This window comes from Nicotiana tomentosiformis, chromosome 9 (genome assembly GCF_000390325.3).
Source record: "Nicotiana tomentosiformis chromosome 9, ASM39032v3, whole genome shotgun sequence".
NCBI lineage: Eukaryota > Viridiplantae > Streptophyta > Magnoliopsida > Solanales > Solanaceae > Nicotiana > Nicotiana tomentosiformis.
The window spans coordinates 55,345,758-55,371,921 of NC_090820.1; the positions used below are offsets into that span (position 1 = coordinate 55,345,758).

Here is a 26,164-nt window from a genome sequence, read left to right on the forward strand (position 1 = left end):
CTGTCAAACCACAATCCTGTCAATCAAACCTTAAACCACGGTCTTACTCATGACTCTCTCAACACCCACCTGGCTAATACGAGTCTTAAGGACCACCGGTTATATTGCCATAACCAAGGTTTACTGTCTGGACTGTTAGACTACCTGGGCTCTACAGTCTCAAACTCATAACCATTGGGTGATGTAGTATAAAATTAACAACAAGAAATTTTATTCTGAATTTTGTCCATCTGATCAATTATCTCGGACCTTAATTCTGGGTCTTTAATAATCCTGAGAAGTTCTAATAAACTATCATTAGTTAGGACATTGACTTCTAAGTCCTTGAATTGAGAATAAATATTAAAAAATTCATCATTTGCGTTGTCATTACAACACTGATCTTGATTCTGTTTGCAGGGTCCACATTCGTCTTCTGAGAGAAGGTATTCTTCCTCCTGTAGAGTCCAAGCCCTAATTACATTTCTCCTTTTATAAAGGATCTTGCTAAGGATACTTCAATTCTTTATGAAAGATTACAAAAGAATCCAAAAGCACATACTGATGATCATATATATATATATATATATATATATATATATATATATATATATATATATATATACTATATTAAAAGCACGAAGACCCTTAGCGAAATGTCGTTCGTTTTTTTTACCCTTAAAAAATAAGTTTTACGTTGGACAAAATTGTAATTTAGTTATTCTCCTAAATTTTGGACGTTAATTATTTCCTACTATTTAGGTCTTCCAAATTTTAATATTTAATATGGAGTAAAATTGTACTTATATTCTTTCCTTATTTGAATACAATTTAAGACTCTAAAAAGATATATACTTGAAATTATTTGAAAATTTTACTTATTAATCTGGACGCTTATAGTAAAGTCATTGGATTGCTAAATTAAGTTTTAGTTATTACTTGGAATTATTTTAAGTTTCTTTTATTTATTTCATCGATACCTACAAATTTGTCTTAGAAGGTCTAATATTTAGGATTACTTCTTTTTCTTTTCCTATATAAAATGAACTCTTTCAAGCATCACAAAAGATCATCGCGTTGAAACACCGAAGTCTTCACAAAATGTAGATAACTATTATTTAAAATTTTGAAATTAATTGTAAATTTTTACTTTAAATTTTCAAAAACTTAACCTTATACAATCGAAATTTTGTTTATTATAGAAAGAAATTCGTTAAAATTAATTCATCATGTTAAAAATACACTCATCTCATAGAAAATAGAGCTTTTAGATAATCGGTAATTAGCGATGAATTATTACTGTTTAGTTACAAAATTAGTTTGTCGCTATTTTTTTATTTTTATTTTTTTATACAGTTGGCCGGTTTAGAATATATCGTACCTCAACATCATTTCATACCATATTAAAACAAAATAAGGGGATACATCATAGTCAATGAGCTTTCAAAATTATCTAGGTTGTTTTCATGCTTAGTTAGGTCATCCGCTACTTTGTTAACTAAATATGATTAATATTTGTCAATTTCAAAAGTTTATATTTTTAAATTTTTATTTTATAACTCAAACAAATTATTTAATAATATTGACAAAAATTTTAAAATTTTATATTCATTGAATAGGGTGCAGGAAACCCCTTAACGAAATATTATTCCTTTTTTTATTCTTAATAGATGGATTTATGTGTTTATTTCAATGGAGAATAAAATAAGTCAAGTGTGTTCACTATTGTGTTTGTTCTTTCTCCAAATGGTGTATAGAGAAAAATTGTGATCTACTCTTTCTTGCGCCTTACACCTTCATTTTTAACAAATATATAGGAATAACCAGTACTCAACTCTAAAGTGTTTGGTTAAAGGTATTGATGGTGGTAGAAAAATTTATGTTCTCCTGTTCTTGTCCTTTTTTTTTTTTTTTTTTTTGTATTGCTATGATTGAGAAATTCTATGCGAAGAGTTTCTTTCTTAGTTATATTAAATTAGCGAAATACGATCAATAATCAAGATCAATCATTCTCGAAAACTTACATGGCTTTCTTTAACTTTTTATTATATAATATATTTTTATGTGATTTTTTAAAAGTTTGTACTCATGGGGTATTCTAAGACTAGTTTCTTAAAATTATATATTTATTGAGATATGATAACATGTGTATATATAATATATATTATATTGAAAATTGTTCGTGCAAGTAAGGAGGCAAAAATTTCCAAGTAACCACACTGTTTGATAGTAGTATGTTGTTTCATCAACACTGGAAAATAACAATAAATCACTAAAATTCTTTTGGGAAGAGAATTTGTTGAGAGTTGCCATCACTTCAACAAATCTAAAAAAGGAAAGTACAAAAAAAAGTCTCACGCTAGCTGACCCACAGAATCAATGTCCAATGTACTGCCTTACAGCTTCTAAACAGCATTAGAAGAATAGAAGCTCACTTTTTCTAAACCAATTAGCCCCTGAGCAGAAGAAAAACAATAAAACAAAAAAGAGAAGGAAACTCTAACCCAACCTTGTCAACTGCAAAAACCGTTATATTTCAACTACCAAAAAGAAGAAAATGGAAGGCAAATGAAAAGTTAAAGAAAAGAACAGTATATTCAATAATAAAAAAATTTACTGCACAGAAAAAAGCTTTATCAAAATCTGAAAAAGTTTTAAAGTATATATATATATATATATATATATATATATATATATTGGATGTTTCAATATTACGTCATAAAGTCCATTATAAAAGGTATCATAAATTTGTATTTCGGACTTGGACCTGTGATTAAGGAAGCATATTACAATTATACTAAATTATTTCACATAATTATAAAAAATAGTTTCCTTTTGTTTTATTTTCAAGAAAGGCATAAAGATATAAAATGCTAACTCAACCCTCTATTGTCCCCTACTACTGTGTTCTTCATACATCTTCTCTAGTTCTCTTCTCTTTCCTACAAAAACCAAGACACACAACACAGAGTTTCAACACATAAAATCTCGGAGCTCCCTCCTCTATATCTAAAATCCTCTTCCCTTTGTGTCTTTTCTTGTGCCCTTCGCCTCAATATTTATTTATTTTTAAAATTTTCAAGAAACTTTAAAGAACTCGTTTTTCCTTCGATCTCCATTTTTCTTTTTGCTGAAATTCCACACAAGAAACAAAACGCCGTCGTTTCAGAGAACTATATTGTAGGTGAGAATTTAGTTTCCAATTTGGGAAATAATGTAGGAAAAAATAGAAAGAGGTTCTTTGTTCTTGTTTGAGAGTACTCAAAATTGGGACTTCTTTTTTTCCCTTTCTTTTTGCATGTGGGTTATTATTAGATCTCAAATTGGGCTATTTCTTGCAATTGAATTGGTTTATTTTTGTACTTTAATGGGATCTGAAGTGTAAATAACTCAATTTTTTGTTCTTTTTTTTTTGTTTCAATGCTACAGTAGAATGCTTATGGGTTATGGTCGTTCACTTGTGGCCGAGTTTCTACTTTCTGGTGATTGCCCATCTGGTTAACTTACTCAGAATAAAAAAGGTTCAATCTTTTTGCTATTTGGTTTTGTTTTTTTAAGTGATTGGGTAAATTATGTAATCCTTTTTTGTTTCTTGTATGTATGTATGTATGTATGTATGTATGTCTGTGTGTGTGTGTGTGTGTGTGTGTGTGTGTGTGTTGTGCTAAGATCAATATTGTTGGAACAAAAGATACGTCAGACCACTTGTGTCATTGAATTAGGTTATTTTGGTTCCAGTATTGGAATACTAGGGTTTCATGTAGATAAGTTGGAACAGGGTATGGGTGCCTAATATCCCATATGTCCAAGCCTTAGTGGACAGAGTTACTCGATACCTGGCTGAGGTAACAAGTATCCCATGAAAATAGTCCAGCCGCGGAAGCTGGCCCACTTACCACGGTTATCAAAAAAAGGGAAGGGGTGCCTAGTGCTATTCTGCTAGGCTGACTGGATTTAGACTTCTTATGAATTAGTTAATTACTATTACTTTTATTATTATTTTGATTTTCTGTTTCTGTGGAATGGTGTTACTATGTCTCCATCTTTGGGAAGTGGAAAAATATCACAATCTTGTTGCTGTAATATTATTTAGTATTGAGATGGGCCTGAAAAAAGAACGGATAAATAGGAGTCACGTAGTCGACCCAGACCAATTTGGGATTGAGGCACAATTGATTAATTGGGAAAAATAAATTTAGCAGTGAAATAAGGCATTGTTTGCTTTTCTGAGATGGAGGTGGTACTCCTAAAACATCCTTCCATGAAGAACAAGAAGAACAGGTTGAAGAGAGGCTAGTATAGATAGAATGACTCTAACATCTAGTGTTGTAACTTACGATTAAAATAGTTTATTTAGAAATCTCTTAGTAGAATTACAAAAACTTCAAGAATTTATTTATGCCTTATTCATCCTTATCCAGTCAGTAGTGAATAATTCCTTATGGCGTATATAGTTGTTTTCCACCTCTCCTTTCTTTTTCTTTTCTTCATCCCAAATGAAGCCTCACAACTTGCCTCTTTTGATTTAATTTATAAATGTGATCCTTGGTCTCTTCTAAGCTATGTTACACAAATTCTTTTGTGAGTACATACTGAATATGAGTTTGTGCAAGAATCGGTACGGCTATGTCAAGTTCTTTGCTAATTTAGAGTATTTTGAATGATTGGAACAAAGTATCCACTCACTTATCACCCCCATTCACCAAGGGTAACTCAAGGCAAGTGAAGGATTGCATAAAACAGTGTTATCAAAGGCGAAAAGCGCAAAAAAGCTCTAAGGTCCGTTGGAGCTTTAAGCGCAAAGCACAAATAGAGGGTGGGCTTTAATGAAAAAAGGCGCAACCGGAGAAAAAGTAAAAGTATGTATATGTAGTCTAAGACCAATAATTATAAGCATGAAAAATAAATATATGGACAAAGAAATTGAAAAAAGATTACGATAAAGTGAAATATCAATTATTTAGTGTCGCATTTTCTGGATTACACTAATTGGCAAAGAAAAACATGCCTTAGAACCTTTATGCAACACTGAAGCGTCCACAAAGCGAGGTGAAGCGCTCAACATGTTTTGAGCCTCGCTTCAGGATTAAGCGCGCCTTTAACAACACTGGCGTAAAATAGGTCCTAAGCACCTTTATCCATTGCAGAAATTGGCCAAAATTTGTCACCTCTTCGCCCAATTTCAGTTTTCCAACCCAAATGAAGCCTTGAGAACTTACCTCTGGCGTTTTCATTTATTAATATATTCCTTAGTCTTCCAATTATTAAAAAATGGGGAAATGGTGATAGAATACATGCTTAGGGGCTTAGGGCCAATACAATAGGTAATAAAGAACCAATATGGTATATGCCTTGTAGATTTACAATAGAGACTGTATACATTGCAAGTTTAGCTTTCATGAGAAGAATGAAGGCGAAGTTTAGATTAAATAGGATGATGGTGCCTAATAGACAATTTAGATACTCCCTTTGTCTCAAGGTAGGTGTAAGGTCTGCGTACACACTACCCTACTCAGACCATATTTGTGGGATTATGCTAGATTTGTTGTTGCATGTGGCAAACTTTCTTTGTCCCAAAAAGAAAGTCATCTTTCTACATTTAAAAATAATATAATTTTACAATTCTTATTTTACCCTTATTGAGATGATTTATAGCCATACATATGTCTAAGGCTTGTTTTAGACCATAAGTTTCAAAAGTTTTCTTTTCCTTCTTAAACTCCATACCCAGTCAAATGATGCCATATAAGTTGGGACGGAAGGAGTATCTAGGATTCAATCATTTAGATGAATGATAAAATATGTGAAGATGAATGCATAAAAGTAAATATGATAGCTAAAATGGAGGAGCGCTTTGTAAAAGATACCTGACAAATTGAAATAATTTGTGAAAACCAATAATATTATTTATGCGGCAGTGAATGTTGGGTCTGTAAGTTGGTCAGTCCAATATATTCATAAGTCTAGATGTTGTAAAAATACTAATGTTAACATGGATGCACGGTCGTACATGATTGAATAAAATTAGAAATAATCCCATATGAAAGAAGGTGTAAGTAACATCCATGGAAGATAAAATGAGAGAGTCATCCGAGATGGTTTGGCATAGGTACAAACAACGTCTCCAAACACCAGTCTGTAGGTATGAAGATGTAGTGGTTAAAGATGATAAAAATGTGTGTTAGGTCTACCAAGTGATAAAAAAGAGTGTCTGGTAGACCTAAAACACTGGGATGGAAGTTGTCGCACAAGACCTACAATCTCTCAAAATCAATTTGAACCTAGGTAGGACTTTTTGATGGAAGTAGGAGATCCATATAGCCATTACCAACTATTTGGAACTAAGGATTAGATGTTGTCGTTCACTTACGTTAGTCCAGTGTATGTCAGAAACTTTTTAGTCTAGTTAGAGACGTATCCGTGTAAGGATAAATGTGAGATCTGGAGAAGTCCTAATACGCCTTAAAACACTAGCTATTCAGTATTAGAATGAAGTGGACCCGAATACATCAACGGGAACAGTCGAACAGATGATTCATACAACTGATGCCAATAGTAGTTTATGCTTGAGGATACTTGATTGATTGATTGTTTAGAGTTGGCCAAAAGGATAGCGGCCAATTAACCAGTCAAGCCAAAAGTTAAGAGCAACCATTGAGTGCCCAAACTCTCTTTCATTTGACAGTAGTGGATCAGGCTTGTCATTTTAACTGTATTTAAGGGTTCCACTAGACTTCAATGTATCTAGACTTCGATCTCAAAAACTTGTCTTTGAGCTCTAGGTTTAGACTACAAATGCTGAAATCTTTTAAATTTTCCCCATCTATCTAGAGCAAGATTAAATTTACCGTGGAACAAAAGTATACCGTGGTTGATATTAAAACATTTTCCTCAGCTCTCCTTCTTCAGTGTGCTTACTCGTATACTTATTCTCAGAAATGATGCTATGCGTCCAAGGAATCCCAGGTTCCTCAGACGCCGTCCATGTGGATAGTATATCAGATTATAGGCATCTTCCCCACAGTAAAGTCCAACTTGAGTGTAACAATATATAAAGGGTTCCAGAATTTTACATTTATCAAACAAGAAAAAAAGGGTTCCAGAATTTTAGTCCAAACTCACTATCCCTTAGCTCTAGGGTGCCTCTATTGGTTTATGCATAGACTCGAATTAGATTCTTGCTGTGGGTAAAGAGGCAACATGGTCCAGATTTGTTGAGCTGTGTAACTGTCGTCTAAAGAAGAGGTTTTTGAACTGGTCCCCGGGACGGCAATTCAATTACTGCTGTGTGTTAATCATGGGATCAATTCTTTGTTCCTTTCTTCATTTATTTTTCGTAATTGAGGCTCCTCTCAAGGATGTGCAAGAATTTGCAATTTTAACCCATGGAGGCTCTGCGGCAAGTTACAAAGCGAAGTGCCAATTCAGAAATTCTTTCTTTTATTTGTTTTGTTCTTCATTTTCCTGACATCATGTTTTAGAAGGATTTAATTAATGTATTGGATATATATTAGGTTATATTGGATAGATGTCTTTTCGGAAGTATATTCCCCCTTCTGTTGCACCATCTGGAAGTATGAAGTCATTGAACTTATCTGGAAAGGCAAATCAAAATTCTCAACCATCTGATCCACAAAGATCAACTGAGGCTGATGTGGACATCGACATGGGTGAGGTCTATTTCTTGATTATGCATTTCCTATCAGCTGGACCATGTCACAGAACTTATGGGCAATTCTGGAATGAACTTCTGGAGCATCAACTTTTACCCCGTAGATACCATGCTTGGTATTCAAGGAGTGGGGAACCAAGTGGTGACGAAAATGATGATGGGATGTCTTTCCCATTAAGCTACAATAGATTGGTGGAAAGGTAACTTTCACTGCCTTATTCATCAAATGTCAATGATATATGGCTTATCAATTCCTTTTTAACCAATCTCTGTCATGTAATGTTTCTGTTATATTTCCATATTAGTAACATGTTTTCTGAATAGCATCAGAGTACAGTTTATGAAATGCTTTCAGATTAAAAGATGTTACTCTCTGTTATAGGCCTTTATCTGTTGAATTTTATAAACATCAAAATGCATGTGAAGAACAGAGATCATTCAGTTGTTTTGATTCAAGAATGAGGTCATCTGTACAAATTGCTGATACAAAAAAAATCATCTGGTTTATTATGCTACTCGGAACATGTAGCTTTTGTTTGGCCAGTTAATCTCTTATTACTTTTTTGCTGTCCTCTCCCCCCCCAAAGAAAAAAAAACCTCCCCCCTTTTTATCTCCAGTCCTTATGATATTTTCCTCGTCCTCCTATGTTGAGAAAATGAAAGAGGCTGGATCACCTTCTCATTCTTTCCTGAGTTATAACGTGTGTGACGTGTCTAGGTACTCTCACGTGGGAAAGGATCACTTGATGAAGCTTTTAAAGCAATTATTGTTAAGTGTGAGAGCTTCCCCTCAGGGTATGGTTGGTGGTAATACAGTTAATGCAGCAGCTGTTCCAACTCTGCTGGGAACTGGTTCCTTTTCACTTCTCAGCAGTACGTCTTCTAGTTTCACTACTTTTAATGTAGTAACTTCAATTTTTGTCAGTTCTTCATGCACTGTGAATTTCGATGAGGTACATTTTACGATTCTGTCTGTGTCACAGTAAATTAAAATATGTTGAAGGAAACAATGATTTAAAGTTAGTTCTTGGGGAATGCTTTACATCAAACTTCAATTTTTATTTCTGAATTTATGCAGAAGTCCTATAGAGTAATATTATTAGTAGATTTCTGCCTAGTTTTTTTAGGTGCCAAAACTGGCAAATGGAGGGGGCGTAGTTTTGTGTCCTTGACAAGTGGAATCATTATGCACCACATGATAAATCACAGGGTTTTACTTTCATCTTCCTCAGTTAGCCCTTCATTGCCCTTAAACTCTCTTCCTCTCTCTCAGGTGATCAAGATCAGACAAATAATGAAGTTAAGCCTCCAGGTCACTTGCGGTGGCCTCACATGCTAGTAGATCAGGTGCGTGGACTAGGTTTGAGAGAAATTAGTGGTGGATTTTCCAAACACCACCGTGCACCATCTATTCGTGCGGCATGTTATGCCATTGCAAAGCCATCCACTATGGTGCAGAAGATGCAAAATTTTAAAAAAGTTCGAGGACATCGCAATGCAGTTTATTGTGGTAACGTCTTTGGCTTGCATGTCTTGGTAACGTCTTTGGCTTGCATGTCTTATTCTTATGTTATCACTTCTGGGGACTGAACGATAACCACTTTTCTAAGAGTGGCTGAGTGTGCTGAGAATGAGTTATATAACTTCATAACTTCGTGTGTATAGTTATCACCTGATCTTTTGTACAAGAATAGAATGTTTACCCCAAAGCAGAAGGAAGTAGTGGTCCCATTTTAGCTATACTGTTTGCAAATTTTGCTACATGGTGTGGGTGTGGATTTTGACATGGGGTAATCATAAAGTAGCTTTGTATTGATTATTATGATTCTGCTTTTGCTGTTATGTACTGTTGTGAATGTTTTCAATTTTTATCAGGTCAAGGCGGGTTTATATTTGCTTCTTATTTTGGCCTGAGTCATTGAGTAATTTAGTTAATGAACCTCGTTTAATGAGGTGCTCTATTATCTTATTCAATGATTCAATTGAATGGTTAAGACGAATGTTGACTGCAGCAATATTTGATCGCTCTGGGAGATATGTTATTACTGGCTCAGATGACCGACTTGTAAAGATTTGGTCAATGGAAACAGCATATTGCTTGGCCAGCTGCCGTGGGCATGAAGTAAGCTGTTGCTATAGTTATCTTGATCCATCCCTTGATCTTCTGTCTTTTGAGTTTACTTGTTGTGCTTTCAGGGTGATATCACTGACCTAGCTGTTAACTCCAACAACACTTTAGTAGCATCTGCTTCAAATGATTGCATCATCAGAGTTGTAAGATACTCTTTTAAATTTACATGAGTTCCTATATATTTCTGAGTGGTCATCGGAGTGTTCTTTTTTCATTATAACAGTGGCGCTTGGCTGATGGGCTGCCAATTTCGGTGTTGCGGGGTCATACCGGAGCTGTTACGGCAATAGCATTTAATCCAAGACCTAGTTCTATTTATCAGCTCTTATCGTAAGGCCATTTATTGTCTATACAACTTTCTTGGAGTTCCATATGCAATATCTTTGTATCTTTGATTCATTTCTTAATTGTGTCTATGCAAAGTTCAATACAAATCTTACCATGGGAAGAGGATATCTCCATCTCTAAGCAGTTCTTTACATGAGGTTGAATATCCAAAGGGAGCACCCATTGTGCCTTACTTCCAGTTAAAGAAAGTAGCTCCAACTTCTGCAGAGCTTCTGTGTTATTTTTCTGCAATCTGAGAGAAATCTGTCCTTTGACATCTGGTCACACTACTTTTCCCAAATCCTTCCCAAGTGTGATTTTGTTTAAACAAAATGGTAACCTCCCAGAATAGGGTGGAATAAGACGATTCATATAGCCAATCCTAACTAATTCGAGATTGAGGCTTAGTTGATGTTAATTATTGCGAAAAGTAACTGTTCACCTGGTCAATACCCTGACATAGACTTAAGCTTGCACATGTTTGTGTAATCCACAAAAGCTCATTCGAGGTCTGACGCCAGATCATCTGGATGGTTTGTGTTTTCCAAATTATCTGCTCTCAAAGCTAACTAAGGCTTGGCAGTTTGCCTTCAAATGGTTAATCTCTTCCTTTACCTTCCTCCTCAGTAGATCTTGTTCCGTGAAGTTGTCAACTATTTCAACCCCATCCGCATCTGTATTACGGCCCAAGAACACAATCAGTCTTTCGGTGTAGAGTGTTATTTTGAATTATGAGGATATTTACGAATTCAACATAAATGAGTCTTGTTCCATGAAATAATTTGATTTTTTGTATCATGCTTTAATTGCTTATGAGACATGTTTTAAGGTAATTTTTTTTATTAACTATGGGAGGAAAAAACTCCCATATTCAAGCGGCATACCAAAAATTAGAGAACCTACCCAAAAGAAAAAACAAAAATAAACTTACGACTTACAGAGATATTTTATCTCTTTGCATGCTCTGTATTGTCACTCCTTGACCACTATATGTGCAACACTGCTACCATCACCGCAGGTCATCTGATGATGGAACATGTCGGATTTGGGATTCTAGATATTCCCAGTTTACTCCACGCTTGTACATACCAAAACCCCCTGAAACAGTTGCTGGTAAGTCGCAATATTTATCTGCCAGCATTCTGAAATCAATAACATGGAAGGTTGTTTACATTTGCCTCAATGGTTGTAGGGAAGAACGCTGGTCCATCATCAAGCACTGTTTTGCAAAGCCATCAGATCTTCTGTTGTGCATTTAATGCTAGTGGAACATTCTTTGTAACTGGAAGCTCAGACACCTGTGCAAGGGTAAGCCTGGATTACTTTGTCTGACTTGTATTTCACTGTACTTACCCCGTGGTTGTAGTTCTGACACTGATGTGTTGCTGCTTACAAAAATCTTATTTACTTGTAGGTCTGGAATGCTTGTAAATCCAACTCGGATGACTCTGAGCAGCCTAATCATGAGATAGAGATTTTATCTGGTCATGAAAATGATGTAAATTATGTGCAATTCAGGTTGATAGTCCCAGGAAAAGGTTTCATGTGTTCGTTCATTCAAGTGTATTTGCATTCCTTGTGATTCATGATCTTCTTTTTTGAGTGCAGTGGCTGCGCTGTGGCATCCAGATTTTCTCCCTCCGATGCATCAAAAGAAGACTCTGTCCCAAAGTTTAAAAACTCATGGTATGTTGGAATGTTCTCAGGAAAATAAAGGAACTAAAAGAGAAAATGGAGAACTCTCAACATGTTAGCTACATACTGTAAATTCTGTTGTCATAGATGTTGCTTGTGATATTTGTTAAAGAAGTTTGACAACTGAAGTTTTCGTGTTTCAGGTTTAATCATGACAACATTGTTACTTGTTCCCGTGATGGCAGTGCAATCATTTGGATCCCAAGATCTCGTAGATCACATGTGAGTTCTCTTTAAATCCCCATTCAATCTTTGTTTTCTTGGTTAAGCTTGAAGCAACATCTAGTTCTGTTCTCATATCACTTCATCTTTCTCATACCAAGTACTCATTTTTTAAAGGGAAAGGGTGGACGTTGGCAGAAAGCTTATCATTTGAAAGTTCCACCACCACCAATGCCACCTCAACCTCCTCGAGGAGGTCCGCGTCAAAGAATTCTTCCAACTCCACGCGGTGTTAATATGATCGTCTGGAGCTTGGATAATCGTTTTGTTCTTGCTGCTATCATGGGTATGCTGTATATTTATACATTTTTCTCAATGTGGAAAGCATCTAAATTAGCTGACAAAGTTACAATTCTTTGGGCAGGGGCTGCTTTTTGAAATTGCAACTCTTGGTCACTGTTTTCATTTCTTTTCCCAGATTTCTTTATTGGTTACATTAGTAGATTTTCACTCTTCAATGGTATTCTTCACCATGCTTCTTGGTCCTGTTCCTTTTTGTTGATAAGACTTCTTGGTCCTGTTCCTTGTAAAGTAGTTCTGATAATTCAACTTCAGCCTGTTCTCATCCAAGAGGCTTGAGTTCTAACTCTTTTTTTTTCTTTTTTTGGCTTTTACATCCCACCTATAGAATCTTGTTTTTGACCTTAAGTAGCTCTGATGGAACTGCTTTATTTGCAGATTGCAGAATATGCGTGTGGAATGCTGTTGATGGTAGCTTAGTGCATTCTTTGACGGGTCATACTGAATCTGTAAGTTATTTCCTGGAATTTTGTACTGTTTTGTCATGATTGCTGTCATCTATGTTGCTCAGATCCTTCAAAATTCTTGTCAGACACGATTTGGGTGGGGCGTGGGATCCGCACTAGAGTTGGTCAGCCTAATTTGGGTGCTTTTGACTTAACCTATTGCGAAGAAGTATATATGTTGATTGGGTATTTGGTTTTATTTTGGGTTTATGGCATATATATATATATATGCACATAATTACTAGAATGCTTTGCTATTATACGAGATAACTTATGAATAAAATACCAAGTGTTACAAAAAAATTAATTATACTACCTTTAATTTAACAACTTCATTTAATTGACGAAGTATATATTGGAAAATACATTTGGTGGCTGTCTCTCAACACCCATACCCATACTCCTAAGTGTATCGCCGAATACTAAGATTTCGGTGTAGGTGATGATGCATCCAACTTGCAGATCTGCACCGGTGTCTGGTGACCTATCCGATTATCATAGGCTGTCACTAAATGACAAGCCTTTAGAGATTGTGAGCAAGACTTGCCCGAGATTGTAATGAATTGGATCAAAGGCCCACTTTCTCCTTTTATGTAGTATATTTTAGCTCCCCGAACATGACATTAAACTTAAGTAGGAACTGATTACAATTGATTGCATTTACTTTTTTTTGTTTGGGACTGTGTCTCATTGTGTGCATTTGGTGATTGCAGACTTATGTTCTTGATGTTCATCCTTTTAATCCTAGAATAGCAATGAGCGCTGGGTATGATGGGAAAACAATTGTCTGGGATGTGAGTCTACTTCTCCTTGTTTTGTTTTATTTGCTCATTCTAAATTTTTTTGTACATATGTGTCGAGTTTAGTACCAAAACTCCACAAAATCGTTCAATTTTTAGATATGGGAAGGTGCACCTATTCGGACATATGAAATTGGACGATTCAAGCTAGTTGATGGAAAGTTTTCTCCGTAAGTCAATGATCTTGTTCTTCTTACATCTTTTCTCTGTACATTTAATGTTACTTCAACCTCGAGAGATTCAACCACAGGTTATGTGAGTCAAAAACATGGGATGTATTCTGTACAGCTGTTTTACTTGGAAGAAGAGATGCACTAAATTGCTCGGACACGGGTGCGGGTGTCCGACACGGGTACGGATCTGGAGGTCGGATCCTTCGAGATGTAAATTCTAAAATTCGGGGATATGGATCCTAGTACGGATTCATGTGCGGGGATCTGGCTAAAAATAATTCAAAAGAATAAAAATATAAAAATATCTCTAAATTATGAGAAATTTTGTGGATTACTTACGTATAGCTTGCGTTAGTTTACAGATATGTATAGTGTAGTCTTGTCCCACATTGGCAGAGGAGTAATATCTCCTTGTAGTGTATAGCTATAAATAGGGACCTCTTGTATTGTATTTATTATCCAATATCAATAACATATTTTCTCCCGTGCCTTCTCACAGCTTGTAAAGTGTGGATTTCTTTTTTATTCTCAAGTTATAGATAAGTAAAAGATTGATTTCCTAGATAAAGTATGCTATTTCAAATTTACCTTAGTTTTGGTTATAATTTCGGGAATTAAATTGTATCTCGTCTTGAATGTTTCCGTCTCTCGTGGTCAAAGTACCCAAAATTGTTTGACCACATCCAGTATGGATCCCATACCCACACCCATTCTAGTGTCATGTCGACACGGGTGCGGCACCAGGTGCCGTGTCGGAGCAACTTAGGAGATGCAGATTTATTACACTATATTTGATCTTGCGTGCACAAATTTTTTGAATCAGTCATGGACAAGTTGTTAGCTTTGATGTATGTTCTTTTCTATATTACAGGGATGGGACGTCAATAATACTTTCAGATGATGTCGGCCAATTGTACATATTGAATACAGGGCAAGGAGAATCCCAGAAGGATGCTAAGTATGACCAGGTTTGTTGGAGTTCCACAAGTGTTTTGGTTGGATCGTCCTGGATATAGTAAATGATTTCTGATGCATGTCTTAAACAGTTTTTTCTTGGAGATTATCGCCCTCTTGTTCAGGATACACATGGAAATGTCCTTGACCAGGTTGGTGATCCGTCAATTCTTGTCTAAACACTGTTTTGTCTTTGTACTCATGTGCTGTCTATTCAAGAAACTACAAGTTAAGAAAGGAGGGTTGAGATTAGGTGCTGGATAGGTCCAGGGCTGCACTTTTTAATTCAAAACATTTTGAGTGAACATTTAGTAAATTTAAACGCTAGCTTATCCTCATTGATATTGATTTAAAATTGAAATTTGAAAATATTCAATCTTTCATTATCCTCTATAATAGTTCAAATTTGACATTGTTTATAATTGGTATCACTGTCGATGGAGCACCTGTTAATTCAAAACAATCTAAAGTGAACATTTTAGTAAATTCAAACATTAACTCATCCTAGTCAAATATTGATTGGGAATAGAGATTTGAAATTATTCAATCTTTTTGTTGCAGTCTATCATTGGTATAAATTTGAAATTGTAAATTATTGGTATCACCATCCATGGATGGTTATTAGCAGTGCTGCAGTGGCTTGCATGGTTCGTGCTTCATAAGATACTTGTTCTCTTGATCTGGTACATGGAGAGATGTATTTGATATGCCAGTTCATCAGTTTGCTCCATATGTATGAGGCGCCTGCTTCTCATGGTCTTCAATTCTGGGGTGTTCTTCATTACTCTGTAGTGGTTTTTCCTGCACATTGCTTCTCTGGGATGAAAGAGCCTCTAATCTATTACGTTTTGGGTGCATAATGGTTATTATAAATTGTTTTTCATCAAGCTGTATGGACATAATAAATGTGCCTGTGAACTACTGCTTTCTTACTGAAACAATGCCTCTTTTAAGTTTTGAAACTTAGTTTCTCAAACTGGAAGTCTCTTTTCTCTCTCTGGGGGACCGGTTACACCAACTTCTACGAATTTGAAAGACAGCTTTCGTTTATGCTTTTGCTTAATTGATAAATTTTACAGGAAACACAACTTGCTCCGTACAGGAGGAATATGCAAGATCTCCTTTGTGATGCAGGTTGGTGTTTTTGCTTAAACAATATCATATCTTCATTCATTCTTTTTCCCCAAATGTCTTATGTATGATATGATGGCAGGCATGATTCCTTATCCAGAGCCATACCAGAGCATGTACCAACAAAGACGTCTAGGAGCTCTTGGAATCGAATGGAGACCCTCGTCATTCCGATTTTCCATTGGGACAGATTTCAATATGGACCAGCAGTACCAAACTTTTCCTATTGTAGACTTGGAGATGTTGATGGAGCCACTTCCAGGATTTGTGGATGCAATGGATTGGGAACCAGAAATTGAGATACAAAGTGATGAATCAGATTCAGAGTATAATGTAACTGAAGAGCTTTCTTCTGGAAAAGAGCAAGGGAGTTTCTGTTCCGACGCCTCTGCAAATCCAGAATTCACTGATGAAGACAGTGAGGCTGAAGGCGATCAAAAAGATGCACTCCGTAGATCAAGAAGGAAGAAACAGAAAGCAGAAGTAAAAGGCTTTCCCGTATTTTGTTTTAGCATTTTCTTTTTTTATGTACAGTGCTTGATAATCATTTTGCTTCTTTCTTAAGGTGGAAGTTATGACATCTTCTGGAAGGCGTGTAAAGAGGAAGAACTTGGACGAGTGTGATAACAGTTCGCATAGGATCAATCGCACTAGGAAATCAAGACATGGCCGAAAAGCAAAGAAAAAGTTTTCATCGAAGTCCTTGCGGCCCCAGAGAGCTGCTGCTCGTAATGCCCTTCATTTGTTTTCCAGAATTACGGGAACATCTACTGAAGGAGAAGATGAATATGGTTCAGAGGGTGATACATCAGAAAGTGAATCCACACTTCAGGACTCAAACGATGGAAATGAAGATTCAGATGTGTCCTTAAACAGTGAACAACATGGGCATTCAAAGGGGAAAGAAATATGCGATGATCACTCTGATGAGACAAATAAGCTCCAGCAGTTTCCTAGCTCTAATCTCAATGGTGGAATTAGGAGGAGATTGGTCCTAAAATTGCCAAATCGTGATTCAAGTAAATATGGACCTCCTAAGAATTACGAGCCTGGTCTAGCTGGTCCGTCTTTGGCTCCTGAGGAAGCTGCTGAAGCAAGTCAAAACTACTTTGGCTGTCAGGATAACAACCTGAGTGATGCTAGTGGCGACATAATAGAAAAGAATGAAATTGATCAACCAACAAAAACTGAAAACCACTTGGACCTCTTGGTAGGGTGCAATGATGGGAACATCAGATGGGGAGGGGTCAAATCACGCTCAGCCAAACGCTCTAGAATGGGAGAACTGTTTCCATCAGGCTCTGTCACTGGACCTAGCTCATTTAATGAGGCGATTCAGGAAGAAAATGTTGTTAATGGGCACTCAATGCTTGAAAAGGACCACCACAGAGTTTCTCCTTGTTCAGGGATCCGAAATGAAATCAATGGTATCATTCATGGCAATGATAGTCATTGTCAGGATGCTATACAGGAGGCAGAATATGTTAAGTTTTTTGATGAAACTGACCGTAATCATCCATTTAAAGAAAATGCTACTCCCGTCCCAATGAGGTTGCGTATTAGGTCAAAGATTCTTTCTAGTCATCTTGATAACAGTGGCAAGACAGATGCGAAGACTTCATTGGAGGATGCTAGGTGCACTGCTTGTGATACTTTTTCTGAACCTCAGGACATTGAGAAGGTCTTAAGTTCAGAAGCCCCCACCGAAGAAGATAGAAATTTACCAACTCTAGATGATGGAGACCGTGAGAAGAGGCTAGATGCAGACAATGTTAGTGGAACTTCTGTGACTGAATTGCAAGACTCACAGAATGTGCGGTCGCATGATATGATGTTCCGAGCTGTCTATAGAAGGTCAAAATTTGGTCGGGGTAGAAGTGGTAGAGAAAGTCTCAGTGGGAATATGGAAGCGACCACTTCAAATGTGGGGAGCCATAGTTTAGCTGAGGGAGCTGAGGCCATTGTTGAGGGAGTTCGAAGAACTAGATCTATTAGATTAAGGTCAGCAACTTGCGATTTGAATCCTGCACACAGCAATGACAGATTCTTGCAGCCACATGACGGTTCAGAGGGAACGTCAATGGAAAAAACTTCAGGTAATAGAGATGATGAAAGTTCGTTCGAAGAACGGTTACTTGGTTCAGCTGTTGCTGCTGGGTTGCGATCTACACGAACGCGGAGAGGCAGCTATTATGCCCGCGAACCTAGTCCTCCAGAGAGAAGGAAATCAAATCAGGCAGCAAAAAGCTCATGGTTAACATTGGTAGCTCATGAGGAGGGATCCCGGTATATACCTCAGCGAGGGGATGAAATTGTGTATTTAAGACAGGTATTATTGAATTTATATTAGTGTCCAAGATTTGTGTGTCTAGAATTCTTTTTTCTAACAGAAACTGGTCCTTAATCTGCACTTGGTAATTTGTGCAGGGCCATGAAGAGTACATAACTCAGAATAACTTGAGGGATTTGGGTCCCTGGAAAATAATAAAAGAGAATATAAGAGCAGTAGAATTTTGTATGGTTGAAAACCTTGAGTACACAACACGGCCAGGTTCTGGAGAAAGCTGCGCTAAAATAAAGCTCAAATTTGTAGATCCTGCATCTGGTGTGGTGGGGAAATCATTTCAGTTGACACTGCCTGAAGTGACTGGTTTCCCTGATTTTCTTGTTGAAAGAAGCAGATATGATGCTGCTATAGAAAGGAACTGGACTTCTCGGGACAAATGCCAAGTTTGGTGGAAAAATGAAGGTGATGAAGATGGGAGTTGGTGGGAAGGTAGGATTCTAAATGTGCAAGCTAAATCTCATGAATATCCTGACAGCCCCTGGGAAAGGTATATTGTCCGATACAAGAGTGATCCATCAGAAACTCATCAGCATAGTCCTTGGGAACTATATGATGCTGATACCCAATGGGAACAACCCCGTTTAGATGATGAAACTAGAGAGAAGCTGATGCGTGCATTTATTAAGCTGGAGCAATCTGGAAATAAAGCTCAGGTAGCAATTTTCGCATGTGGTACTAACTCATATTATTGACAGAACTCGTCTCAATAGTTCTTTTTTGCTGAGCTTGCAGGATTATTATGGGGTTGAAAAATTGAGACAAGTTTCACAGAAGTCAAACTTCATTAACAGGTACACTAGTTGCTTTCATCATTTTCCGTTTACATTAGTTTCATGCTCTCACTAGTTGAGTTACTTGGCAGTGTGTATTGCGAACCTGTGATTATCAGAATACTCCTAATGTAAAGTTCCCTATCACTGGCAAAAGGTGCATATTAATGAAGTAATAATAATGTGCAGGTTCCCTGTTCCCTTGTCACTTGAAATCATTTGGGCTAGGTTAGAGAACAATTACTATAGGAGTCTGGAGGGAATGAAGCATGACATTGAGGTGATGCTCTCAAATGCGGAGTCATATTTTGGAAGAAATGCTGAGTTAACAATGAAAGTGAGACGTTTGTCCGAGTGGTTCAGACGGACACTCTCATCTTTGTAGTTACTTCCAACACAATTTTGTAGAAATTTACTGTCCATTAACTTTAGTCCTGGCCCTTGCATTATTGTAAATAATATTTTTGTCTTTCCAATTTTTTTATTCTTTTTCTTTTCTCGAATACCAATCCTTGTCAGGAGAATAGGCTGAAAATTCTTTGTAGGGAGGTTGAGAGAGATTAGATGAATGCTGGGGAGCTGTCCAGCCTAAATTCATTGTGTCTAGTTTAACATCTGAATGTACTCTAACTGATCGAAGATCATTGAAGCTGAAAAATCTGGGGCTTATACCCATTGAATGGATACATCTTAACCCCAGAACGACGCCTTGGTATCTGTATTTTTCAAGGCTTAATACATAGTTTATCCCCTGATCTTATAGTCAAACCCTTTTCACACACACCTCCTTCACAGATACCTTTTTTCACACCTTATCTTTTCCAAACTCTAATATACACCACTTTGTCCACTTGGCTTGTGCTTATTTTTCAAACAAAATGAGCGCGTGAAGAGGTAAAAAATGTGTGTACGTAGCTTTATTTATCTATTTTGTGCAAGGGAAGAAGAATGGGGAAGAACAAGATTAGCTTTTTTTTTTTTTTAATTGTTGGAACAAGATGAATTTTTTTAAAATATATTTTTGATTTTTTCGGCAACATTTCAAGTATTTTTTTATATTTTGTGACACGTGTGTCAGGTTATGATTAGTCTGTGAAATTGAAACTGGTCAAACACAAAGTGGTATATATTAGACACATGTTGAAAAAAAAAAAAGGGTGTATAAAAGATTTCCTGTGAAGGAAGGGTGTGTAAGGGAAATTGGCTATAAAGTCAACGGGTAAACTATGTATGAAAGTTGAAACTATTTATTAATTGAAAAAAAATAAAAATTGGCTGGTTGGCAAATAATAATTGTATTCGCCATCAAAGTGTGTGTGTATATATATATAAAATCGTAGTATCCGGGGCAACTTGCGCGCACCTGGACTAGAATTTGAACCTGAGATCTCATGATTCTCATCCACTTCATTGATCACTAGGACATACCTTTGGGTGCTATACAAAAAATATATATTTTTTGAACTATTATTTCTTAGAAAGGTTAAAAATATATATTTTTCTTTATTAATGATGTGCTACTGCCTTGCATGGGGCAGTGAAAGCCCCCGAAGAGGAATTTGACCTCATTAAGATCATATACTCTCTCTTGCACCCAAAGTGCACTACCCTTCTAGACGGGCAACACTCGGCAATCCAAGCTTATCTAGTACCAACTAATCGAGGATAACCATATTCCGTAGAAATTTTAATTGCAACTTTATGAATGAGCAAAATGAAGACATGATGGTTGCATTAATGATAAAAATATCTAAAAACTGTTAAAAAAGGATTGAACCTGTGGGAGGATGAAAACTTTTAGATCATCTTCCCGAATGAAATCAATCATCATGTCATACTAAAAGTAGGTAGCTTTTATTTTCAAACTTGAATTACTATAATGCCCATAAACAATTGAATACCCATTTTATCCTCAATCAAATACTATATCTACAATATTTTTGTACAATAATGCAATTATACATTTTAACAAATTTATGAAGCTGCTGGCATCTTTTCATATACAATGTATATGAACATGGAAACTACAAATTATTATAGAACTAGTAGATTGGCTTGAACTTGATAATAAATTACAGATTCTTTTCTTTATTCTTGAACATCAGAAGTAAACAGAAAGTAAACTTTTTAGACTACTAAAAATAACTTCAGCTTTTCTTACAACGGATAATTTTGAGATACAAATTTATAATTCAATTCAGAGGTATTTCATGAACTTTTCAAAAATGAAGCCAAAAATTCAAACCTAATGTAATCTTGTGAAAATAAAAAAATAGTCATAGTACCGTTATATCACAGTAAATTTCTTCTTTTATATCAGAAGTATTTTTTCTAAAATAAAAAAAAAATCCTGTAGTATTAAACTTCACTAAGTAATTAATTTTAGGTGAAATTACTTTTTTCCGTTATTATATTTTCTTATAAATAATATATATATATATATATATATATATATATATATATATATATATATATATATATGCGTGTGCACGCACTATTTTATTATTTAATATATATTTGGTATGACCATAAGTTACAATATAATTGTTTTTAAAAGATCTCTTAATCTAAGAATAAACGAAGAAAAAGGCAAAAATGGAAAGCAAAAAATAAGGAAAGTAATATTTGTTTCCTTCTTCCTCCTCGTAACAAGAGTGGGTTGTTCTAGTGGTGATCACCCTCCACTTCCAACCAAAATATTGTGAGTTTGACTCACCTCAAGAATAAGGTAGGGAGTTCTTGGAGGGAGGAAGTCGAGTTTCTATCGAAAACAGCTACTAGGTTGTTGTTGTTATTGTTTCTCCTCGTAACCTCCGCAAATTGCCACCTCTGTTATTTTTTACTTCATCTTTATTAATATTCTTTCTCATTACCTCATATCCTCTTTTTACAGCCCTCCTATCAATTCATCACAAATAGTATTGGAAAGGAGTTATAAAAAAGAGGAGAATCGAATTCCCATAAACTCTCATGTTAACCTTTTTGGGTTTTCTTTAGTACAAGAACAGAAAAAGAAAATATCCCTTCAATCGTAAATTCACTCTTCTCCGCCACTCTATCAAACTCATCTCAAACTTGTTGCTCTTTAGGCGTTACTCTAATTTAATAATGCAAAGAACAAAGACTAATTCTAATCTATAATTAATCCGTGGTTACTTGTCATACCTCTCCACCATTAATTTATTATAATATTTCTAGATTTTATGTATATGCAGAGCGGGAGAATGAAGTTACTACTTCATAAATGGTTCACATTCATTCATATGACAGTTTCTTCACTTTTGTTACTTCATTTCTGAAAAGATACAACTTTTCAGAAAGTTTGAAGTTACTGTCTTTATAACAATTTTGTCATTAAACCAAAATAAATGTTACATAACATTAACTCACATGGCCTCTTACGATTTTCTGATGGAAGAAAACGTAAATGATTTGCCTATATAAACATCATCATTTGTGAGCTAAAACACCAACCAAAAATATTATTCTCTCATCCTCTCAAAAGACTATTCTTCTTCCTATTTTTCCTGGGCAATTCTTTTTTGTAAACTCCAAACTTCTAACCATGAGTGCACGTATTTGGAAGTACTGTGGAACCTTGGGGAGTGACCGGTCTTAACGATTTGCATCCAGTCGGACCGAAATGACTTTCAAGGCAGTGGCTTGCCACGACACAGTACTTATTCGATAAGTTATTTCTATTCTTGGCCAATATTATCTACTTTTTTTCTTACAATTTGAAAGCAAATTTTGTATATAATATTGACTAATAGCTACCACTTTGAACAAAACACTTCCTGATCTGTCAAAACTTGAGCCTTTAGATGGCAAAAATTATAAGCGTTGGTCCCAGAAACTTCTAATTTTCTTTGAAAAATTAGAAGTGGATTACGTTTTGTTTAACGAACCTCCTGATGTTGTTTCCAATACTACTAATGTTGCTGATAATTCTAATATAACTGCTATTGTTGTTGCTGATGCTGCTGCTAAATTTTTTTTGAAAAGGATAATAAAACTGTTCGAGGGCATCTGCCTAACCGTATGACTAATACTCTCTTTGATTTGTTTATAAATTATAAATATACTTAAGTCATATGGGACAGTTTGGAGAAGAAATATGGTGTGGATGATGCGGGAAAAAAGAAGTATGTAGTTGGAAAGTGGATCAAGTTTCAGATGGTTGATGATAAGCCAATCATGGAGCAGGTTCATGAGTATGAGAACTTGACTGTTAATGTTATGAACGAAGGCATGGAGATGTGTGAGATTCTTCAAGCTAATATTCTACTTGAAATATTTCCACCTTCCTGGAGTGATTACAGGAATCAACTGAAACACAAGAAGAAAAACTTAACTCTTCAAGAATTGATTAGTCATATTAGGACCGAGGAAGCAAACCGTCTTAAAGATGAGGAGGCAGAACGACTTAAGGATAAGATGAAATTTCTCTCTATTAATTCTTCTAAAGCTAACCTTGTGGAATCTGCTAGTACTTTTGTGAAAGACAGGTTTAAAGGTAAACATAAGAAAGGCCAGAAAAAAGGATATGTAAAGAAGCAGAATTGCTTCAATAAACTGGAGGGCCAAATCCAAAAGTCGAAAAGACCTTGCTATGTCTGTGAAAAAATTGGTCACAAGGCTTTCCAGTACAACCAAAGACAAGGACAAAGCTCGAAACAGGGAGGGAGAACTCTACCCCAAGCTAACCTTACTGAAAGTAGTGATGTGATTGCTGCTGTGGTCGTTGAGGCAAATATGGTGGCTAACAAGACTGATTGGATACTGGACACAGGCGCTTCAAGGCACCTCTGCGCTAACAAGGAGTTGTTCCATGACTTTGAGGAGCCTACTGATGGCGAGTGTGTTTACATGGGTATCTCCACTACCGCAAGAGTTATGGGTAAAGGAAAAGTTCTTCTTAAGTTAACTTTTGGAAAAACTTTAGCCTTGAACAATGTTCTGTACGTTCCCTCCATTCGTAGAAACTTAGTTTCTGGTGCACTTCTCAATAAAGCATGCCTTAAACTTATTTTTGAGTATAATAAAATTGTTATTTCTCGTGGAGGAGACTTTGTTGGGAAGGGTTACCTCAATAGAGGTTTATTTGTACTGAACATTGTTGAAGAGATTACTAGTAATGCAAGCACTTCTAATTCTGCTTATATTGCTGAGTCTATTGATTTGTGGCATGGTAGGCTAGGTCATATTAATATTGCTTCTATAAAAAGACTTAGAAAAATAGAATTAATTCCTACGATTATTGTTGATAATTTTTCTAAGTGTCTTATTTGTATAGAAGTAAAATATACCAAAAAGCCTTTTAAAAATGTAACTAGTAGAATGACAGAATTGCTTGAACTAGTACATTCAGACTTAGCTGATTTTAAGAACACTGTTAATAAGGGTGGGAAGAAATACTATATCACTTTTGTAGATGACTTTTCGAGATACACTAAGGTATATCTTCTTAAGTCTAAGGATGAGGCTGAAAGTATGCTTTTAAAATACAAAGCAGAAGTAGAAAACCAATTAGACAGGAAAATCAAGAGACTTAGGTCTGAGAGGGGTGGTGAATATAGTACTAATACTCTAGAAGCCTTTTGTTAGAAAAGTGGTATTATACATGAGGTTAGTGCTCCCTATACTCCCCAACAAAATGGTGTATCTGAACGAAAAAATAGAATGCTTAAAGAAATGATGAATTCTATACTTTTGAGTTCAGGTTTATCTGACAAGATGTTGGGGGAAGCTGTCTTATCTGCATGTTATGTTCTTAACAGAGTTCCTCATAAGAAGTTATATAAAACTCCTTATGAGTTATGGAAAGGATTTGCCCCTAACTTAAAATTTTTAAAAGTGTGGAGGTGTTTGACTAATGTTGGTCTACATGAATTTAAACAAGTAACTGTAGGACCTAAGACTTTTGATGTCGCTTTTATTGGTTATGCTCAAAACAATGCTGCATATAGATTTCTATCTTTGAATGATCATTCTATTTGCGAATCTAGAGATGCAGAATTTTTTGAGCATGTTTTTCCATTGAAATATAATGTTCCCACTAATGTGCCGAATAATACTTCTACATCTATATCTGTTAATTCTCATATTGTGCCTTCTTCTAGTATTACTGCTAATGATCATGAAAATAAACTTAGAAGGAGTAAGAGACGTAGAATTGAAGTTAGCTTTGGTCCTGACTTTATCACTACTTTCTTGACTGAAAATATTGAGCTTGATCTTTTGAATTATGAATTAGTGTCTACCTATTTAATAGAAGAAGACCCTAAGACTTATGATGACGCAATGAGGTTAATAGATGCTGATTTTTAGAAAGAGGCCATTAAAAGTGAATTAGACTCTATAGTTTCTAATCACACTTGGGACTTGTCTGATTTACCTAAAGGTTGTAAAGCCATAAGTAGCAAGTGGATATTTAAGAAGAAATTGAGACCCGATGATACAATTAAAAAATATAAGGCTAGACTTGTTATTAGGGGTTTTAACTAAAAGAAAGGCGTTGACTACTTTGATACTTATTCTCCCGTAGCTAAAACATCAACTATTAGAACTCTTGTTGCCCTAGCCACTATTCATAATTTAGTGATACATCAAATGGATGTTAAAACAGCTTTTCTAAATGGTGATTTAGAGGAAGAGATCTATATGACTCAACCTGAGGGTTTTGTGATCCAAGGACAGGAGAATAAAGTATGCAAACTGAGAAAGTCTCTATATGGTCTTAAACATGCACCTAAGCAATGGTATGAAAAGTTTAATAGCACATTAGTAGATAATGGATTTGTTGTTAATGCATATGATACTTGTGTTTATTCCAAGATGGTAGGATCAGATTGTGTAATTATATGTATGTATATGGATGACATGTTAATTTTTGGCCCTAATGTGGATATTGTAAATGAGACTAAGAATTTGTTGTCTTCTAAATTTGAAATGAAAGATCTTGGAGAAGCAGATGTAATTTTAGAGATTAAAATCAAAAGAACTGCTAATGGTTTTTCATTGTCCCAGTCTCATTATATTGAGAAAATATTAAAAAGGTTTGATTGTTTTGATGTAGCTCCTGTGAGAACTCCTTATGATCCTAGCATACACTTGAGAAAGAATAAAGAATCTAGTGTTTCTCAAACTGAATATGCTAAGATAATTGATAGTGTAATGTTTCTCATAAATTATACACGGCTTGATATTACTTATGC

At 35.6% G+C, this 26,164-nt stretch overlaps 1 protein-coding gene across 1 annotated transcript; it reads left to right on the forward strand.

Annotated features, from left to right (window-relative positions):
- The first annotated feature begins 2,872 nt into the window (after positions 1-2,872).
- On the forward strand, positions 2,873-19,649 carry LOC104117044 (uncharacterized). The gene is made up of 25 exons (XM_009628023.4): positions 2,873-3,163; positions 3,409-3,500; positions 7,494-7,851; positions 8,370-8,524; positions 8,925-9,161; positions 9,664-9,773; positions 9,848-9,925; positions 10,006-10,112; positions 11,128-11,222; positions 11,302-11,417; positions 11,524-11,627; positions 11,718-11,795; positions 11,948-12,026; positions 12,144-12,312; positions 12,705-12,775; positions 13,486-13,566; positions 13,672-13,742; positions 14,617-14,713; positions 14,792-14,851; positions 15,779-15,833; positions 15,913-16,313; positions 16,396-18,159; positions 18,258-18,830; positions 18,910-18,968; positions 19,137-19,649. The coding sequence occupies exons 3-25, from the start codon at positions 7,508-7,510 to the stop codon at positions 19,330-19,332; spliced, it is 5,100 nt and encodes a 1,699-aa protein (XP_009626318.1). The 5' UTR covers positions 2,873-3,163; positions 3,409-3,500; positions 7,494-7,507; the 3' UTR covers positions 19,333-19,649.
- The last annotated feature ends 6,515 nt before the right edge of the window (positions 19,650-26,164 follow it).

Excerpts from the sequence above, each read along its gene's own strand:
- LOC104117044 (XM_009628023.4), top strand. The coding sequence starts at position 7,508 with ATGTCTTTTCGGAAGTATATTCCCCCTTCTGTTGCACCATCTGGAAGT. Across the intron at positions 9,162-9,663 it reads TCGCAATGCAGTTTATTGTG|CAATATTTGATCGCTCTGGG; the intron begins GTAACGTCTTTG and ends TGTTGACTGCAG. Across the intron at positions 13,743-14,616 it reads GTTGATGGAAAGTTTTCTCC|GGATGGGACGTCAATAATAC; the intron begins GTAAGTCAATGA and ends TCTATATTACAG.